The following is a 6345-nucleotide window of genomic DNA, read 5'->3' as shown; positions in this document are numbered from 1 at the left end:
CCAACCAATATAAATAGAGGCTAAAGTAAGTTAACTATCTAACGGACTCAACCCAATACAAAACCAATGGGTAACGGCTAACAATGGTCAAATATATAACTCACAATGTTACAGTATTATACTCCGTAGTGAATTATAGATTATAATATATAAATATAAATATACAAATAACAATAACAGTACATTCAAAAACTGGTACAAAGATACTCATGATTGTAGCAGCTCTTTATCATCACCCCTTATCCTGTACAAAAACCAGCCAGATTACACATACACCGGATACATGAAACTTCAGCAAAATCTTGAAACATTCTTTGATTGATCAGGTTTATATCATACTCTTTTTGATCGTTTGGCGTCGGAAGTCAACGAAGGTGCTATCGGAAACTCGATTAAAACAACGAAAGAAGCCCTCTCGGCCTCCCTAAGATACTGTACGGTTCCGTTCATGATCTTAACGAGCTTCTGACTTATGTAAAGGCCAAGACCTTCTCTCGAAACACTTCGGCTCGTGTGAAACATATCTTGAACCAACTTCTCAGGTATCCCTGGTGCCGGATGGGTAATTCTGTCATTTCACAACAACTATTTGTGTCAACATAAAATATCAAAAGTTTCACTTGTGTATATATAATATGTACAACGGAGGAACATAGTGCAACCCAAGGGGGTATCCGCCCCAGCTGAAACTAAAAAAAATAAAAAAAAATTTACACTCATTTTTTTTTACGAGTAATAAGTAAGGTTTATTTAGTGTTTACCCCCTTTCACTAGTTACGCCCCATCTGTTCTCGGGTTCAAGTTCCGCCACTGAATATGAAGTTGTATTATAAATGATGTAGGGTGGTAAAGTGTCTGCTGTTCCAAAAATGTGATAATAATATGTAGTTGTGTAAGTTGATCGGCGATATTACAGATTAGGACCGTCACCTGAATTCAAGATGTGCAACTTGTATTTTCGCTCCTATGCGTTCTATTGTGTGAGTCACTCGAAATAAAACCGAAGACCCTTCGAATTCGGGGGTGAAGTTGAGAGCGGTTGATAAGAAGTCCGAAAGGACTTGTTGAAACCGCAAATTGTCACCGAATACGGATAAAGACGAAACTTGTTCGGATGCTTCATAATTGACTTCCACTCCCCGTTCACGGCTTACACTCATGACTTGGTTCAAAATGACCTCCAAAGACTCCCCGAGCTTAAATTCCGAACATTTCATTTCCAAATAACTGAAATACATCATATTCGCGTAAAGTAGTTATGTAACGCAGACTAATATAAAATTGACAAAATGTGAAATTTTTTATATGAAAATAAAAAAAGTATAAGATAGTTTATGAAAGAAAAAGAACTCCCTTAAAGTAGGTCAAATGAATAATGTAGTAAAATACTCCCATTTTACTCTTGTATAATCAGTTTTGTTGGACCTGTTATGCAGACAGGGGCCGATGGGGGCAACTGCCCCCACTAAATATTGAGTAACTAATGGAATTTGTAGCCCTCTGAGTTACGCACGTTTGGTCTAATAAATCAACTAAATCGGAGTCAGTATGAAGAAGAAACGATCAAAATGGTGAAGGCTCGCACAATTTGCAATTATCATCAGTTTACTTATATTTTCCGTATCTATCAATCATTTTTCAACTAAAATTCGGTTTTAAACTAAATACATATCGTTAAGTTCAAGATATTAACTTAGATGATCTAAATAAGGATCGATATTGTCATCTATATTACTATATATATGTATAAAATGTGTACATATAAATTTTTCACCCCCTAAAACTTAAGTTCAAGTTTCGCCACGGTATGCAGCTGGTATATAGATCCATAATCAAAACAGAACTGATTAAATTTCAAATCACAGTAACTAGAAAAACATAATCAATACAGAACTGATTAAATTTCAAATCAAATCGAAACGAAAATTCAGACACCCAAAAAACAAAATAAGAATAAGATATATGATAAGATCAGCTAGAAAAACATACCACTGTTCGATGCTTTCTATATCGGTATCATCAACAATTTGTGCTAATTGTTCTCGACATAGGTGAGTGTTACGCACAACATGTCTCTGTTCTTCACATAATTCTGTTGCTTCCAACAAATCCTCAATACATTTGATTCCGTTTAAACCACTTTTAAGCTCATGGCGCAAGTAAGACACTTTCGTAAGGCTATTTAAAGCAGCTTGCTCAGACATTTTCTGCACGAACATCGCATGTTGAAGCTCGGGGCTCGTTACATGTAAAAAACACAAAACTCCTGTAATTTTACCGTCTCCATCAACCCTTTTGTTAGCAGAAAGTAACGCCTCCACGTACTTACCGTTTTGGTCAAAAAAACCAAACGATGATTTATCTGCATCCAACCCTGAAATCACCTGATTTAGTAATATTTTAAGTCGGGTCAAAGTATCTTCTTTGACCCGACAACCGTAACTACCGACGGTAAAAACTTCTCCGAGAAGCATTCGATTGTTGGCTTCTTCTCTCTTCAAACCAGTTAATTTAGCCATGGCATCATTCCATTCGAGACATTTACCGTACTCATCCATCATGAAAATTGGAGGAATAAGTGCGCATGGGCTACGTACGATACTAGTATAATCACCTTTGACTTTCGTGTATTTGTCTGTGATTAACTTTTGAGCTGTTAAATCTTGTCCGACAAAGCATACCCCTACGATCGTTTCACTCAGATCACGGCTACAACAAGCGTTCGTAACAAGGGTAATGTTGTCATTTTTTTCTTGATTACCAAAACATTTTAGGTTAATGACAACATTTTTCTCCTCATTACCTGCCATTGAATAACATACATCAGGTATAACAACAAAACAACAGTAGAAAATAGAGGTGGCAATTCTGACCCATTTGCTTATGAATGGGCAGAACTGGATTATGTTCCATCTCCAACGGGCAAATGGGTTCAAAGTGTTCAAAGATGTTATCTTAAAGAATAAAACCTCTCAAAACTATTCTACATTATGGATTAAATTATTTTCAGAATTTTTAAAACGATATAATCATATAATCCTTTAAATAAATATCACTTCAAAAATATAGAATTAAATCTAAAACTTATGGATAAAAAGTCTTCGGCTCAACCCAGATTAACGTGACCCATTTCACCCCATTCCAAAACTAACAATATAAACCTGTTGCTCAACCCCCAACCTGCCCGTCTCGACACCTTTACTAAAAACTGTTAACAAATGTGCGAAAAGCTTACCTTGTAAAGCAGAAGAGAGCATAACTTTGACTTCATCAACTGAGTCAACAACAACCAAATCAACTAACGGAACACCAATCGCTTGATCCAACGGCAGCCCAGTAATCTCGCCTATTTTATCATTCCATCCACTAATATTCCCATTACCATCAACTGCAAATATCGGAACTGAAGCAGTCTCGATAAGTCGAACCATTTCACTAGCCACAACACGCAGTTCATCAACCCGTTGTATACTTGTATCTATAGCAGGAACAATCACCATCTTTTTATCACCATCATCATCATCACCCATCATCATCTTATCATCGTCATCTTGCAAAGACCCTCTAAGTATCAACTGTAATGAATGAATTGCATCCATTTCAACATCTTCCCATGGTGAACTTCGATTCTTAACCACCTCCAAAAACGCCTTGAATGATGACCGTGGATGCATTCTTCTGCCATCGTCTTTTTCATCCGGGTCATGTTTGGCCCCACCCCATTTCACTTCCTTTGCAGTGTGGGACCGAAACCAAAAAAGGAAATCTTTTGACGTAATCTTGACAGCTGCCATTCCACAAACGGCTTTTCCTAAAACCGTTGCGTTTGGATAACCAGCATCCATGAGACTATCCGTGCTTAAACCCGTGGACCCTACGTGTTCTTCCACAAGCCAATTTGCTATATCTTTGATTTGTGATTCGGTTGGTGTGACTCCAAGCAACCATAACTTTTTTTGGTAGTATAACGCAGCCCCATCACACGTAACAAGATCCATTACATTAGGCGATTGAGTCATTATTCCAGTAGGTGCATCTCTCAGAAGCATATCACAAAGCACCGTCTGCGTTTTCAAGATGTGTTTTTCTCGCAGTTGACCGGTCAACTCTACTTCTTTATTTATCTGAACACTAAAAACTTGAATCAGAAACTCACAGGCGTATCTCAAAGGAAACGGCACAAAACGAGGACTTGAGTGATGGCAAACAACTAAACCCCATAATCTTTTCCCCTTTTGCTTTTGTTGCTGATTAAACCCGCTTTCAGACTCGTCACCATCATTATCATCATCGTCGTCACCATCGTTGATCGTAACAGACATCACAAGAGATGCAATTGACCCCATGTTTGCCATGTACTGAGCATGACATCCATGTGGCGCTCTCAAAGCAGATCCTGAAAGATTCAACGGCTGAGATAAGTTCGTTGATTGGATCACTTTCACAGAATGAGCATTACAATCACAAATCATCCTAACTTTATTCTTGATAAATAGGAATCTCGAAGCTTGCGGGATATCAGTTGCAGGGTAATGTAAGCCAAGATATGGCTCGAGATCAGGCTTTCGACACTCTGCAATAACTTCACCATGTTCATCTTCATGAAATTTATAAACCATAACACGATCATACCCGGTTAACTCACTAACTTCCTTAACCAATACATCACACAATCTAGAAATATTCCCACTTTGTAAAGATTGTAATCTAGAAATCGATTTTGCAGCAAGCTTATAAGACTTTAATGCTCCAGCAGCTGTTACAGGCACATCAGCTGGATTCACAGGCTCCAAATCTATAATCAACCCTACATCATTTCTATGTAAAATGGCGTAAAACGGTTTACCTGAACTCTTACAATGAACTAATATAGGATTTAACAGATTAACCTCTGGGAAATTAACTGCTTTTTGAAGAGCAGATGCACTTGATGATCGAAAAAGGGTTCGAATATCAGTTCCAAATGTTAAAGCTTCTTGTTGTTCGATACTTGGGACTGCGTGTGGAGCTAAATTGAGCATCTCGAGTGCATTTTCGCTGTAAGCTAACACACATAAACTCTGATCATCAATAGCGAGCATACAACCAAAAGGCTGAATTTGACTACCTCTTTGCATTTTTTGCAAATAAGCTGATACAACTGATGAAGGAACATTGCTAGTTGAAGTTGATGCATTTACATCAACAGAAGTTGAGTAATCAAATTGTCTTTCAGAATCTTCAAAATCACCATGAAGTTTAGCATCAATTGGGGTCTGTATAACCACTCTTGCACCATGTCTCAATCTTGAAGAACTGCTTCTTGAACAATGAGTTCTGCTAGTTGATTTTGATGACATTTTTCACAGTTTTGTATCAATCAAGAATTCAAGAGATCCCTTGAATCTAATCACACCATAGGAATTGGAATTGTAGGAAAGCTTGAAACTTTAAACCTAATAATACAAGAACAAATAAAAAGATTAGAACCCCATTTGGAATCAAATAGTATATATCAAATTCATGGTAAAGAGATTAAAGATACCCATATAAAAGATCAAGAATAATAACAGCTCACCTCAAGATTAGATTCTTTCAAGAGAAAGCTTGCACCTTTAAGCACAAAACGAGATAAGGGTCAACATAGAATTATATTCTCTCTTAAAAAATAAAATTTTGATTAAGTTTCTCTCTTTAATTCCACCATGGAGAACACTCAAACCCAAAATTTCAGAGACCCATTACTTATAATCAGGAAAAGTTGCAAATTCAAACAAAAAAAAGAACCCAAGAATAAAGTTATAAACTTTTGATATAATAGCCTTTGATTTGATATTGAAATTGATGATACTGATAATGATATGAACAAGAAAAATACTGTAATATAATTTAGAAACTCCACTCAAAACCCATAATTTTCAGAAGACCCATTACTTACTACCAGCAAGAGATCACAAATTTTAAAGTAAAAACAAAAACTTGAAAAATAAAATTCGAAGAAAATAAATTTCTCAAGTTCAGTGATACTAATATATTTTAAATAAAAAATATATTTTAGGAAAGGATGATGGGACCACCAACTTGACCCACGTAAATTTGCAAGGTTTATGATCAGCTTCACGTGAATTCAGTACCGACTTTGGTTGTTTAACATTATTTATTATCCTTTTTTGGGGATTTGGCGAAAAAATTTAGTCCGGTTGGGTGGAATAATCGTGCAGCAAGACCAGTGGCTATAGTTAGTTAAACAAGCTCGTTATTTTTTTTAAACAAGAAATGAGATGAGATGTATACAAATTAAACGCTCCTTAACAAGGCGTTAAGAGAGAAAATTACAACAGATTTTTAAGTCATGAGTTCTAATTA

The 6345-nt window shown here is 36.4% G+C and overlaps 1 protein-coding gene across 1 annotated transcript; it reads right to left on the bottom strand.

Annotated features, from left to right (window-relative positions):
• Positions 1-214: 214 nt before the first annotated feature.
• Positions 215-5935, bottom strand: LOC139886156 (phytochrome C). Its single transcript, XM_071869908.1, has 5 exons — positions 5558-5935; positions 3236-5435; positions 1990-2803; positions 931-1227; positions 215-568 (listed from the first exon to the last, which is right to left on the bottom strand). The coding sequence occupies exons 2-5, from the start codon at positions 5337-5339 to the stop codon at positions 334-336; spliced, it is 3450 nt and encodes a 1149-aa protein (XP_071726009.1). The 5' UTR covers positions 5340-5435; positions 5558-5935; the 3' UTR covers positions 215-333.
• Between the last annotated feature and the right edge of the window lie 410 nt (positions 5936-6345).

This window comes from Rutidosis leptorrhynchoides, chromosome 1, assembly GCF_046630445.1.
Source record: "Rutidosis leptorrhynchoides isolate AG116_Rl617_1_P2 chromosome 1, CSIRO_AGI_Rlap_v1, whole genome shotgun sequence".
Taxonomy (NCBI): domain Eukaryota; kingdom Viridiplantae; phylum Streptophyta; class Magnoliopsida; order Asterales; family Asteraceae; genus Rutidosis; species Rutidosis leptorrhynchoides.
The sequence above is the reverse complement of the archived record's forward strand: the minus strand, read 5'-3'. Positions and strand labels throughout refer to the sequence as shown.

Coding starts and splice junctions, on each gene's coding strand:
- LOC139886156 (XM_071869908.1), bottom strand. CDS start 5,339: ATGTCATCAAAATCAACTAGCAGAACTCATTGTTCAAGAAGCAGTTCT. Junction 2,804..3,235: donor GCTCTCTTCTGCTTTACAAG/GTAAGCTTTTCG, acceptor ATTCAATGGCAG/GTAATGAGGAGAAAAATGTT. Junction 569..930: donor GTTGCACATCTTGAATTCAG/GTGACGGTCCTA, acceptor GTGAAATGACAG/AATTACCCATCCGGCACCAG.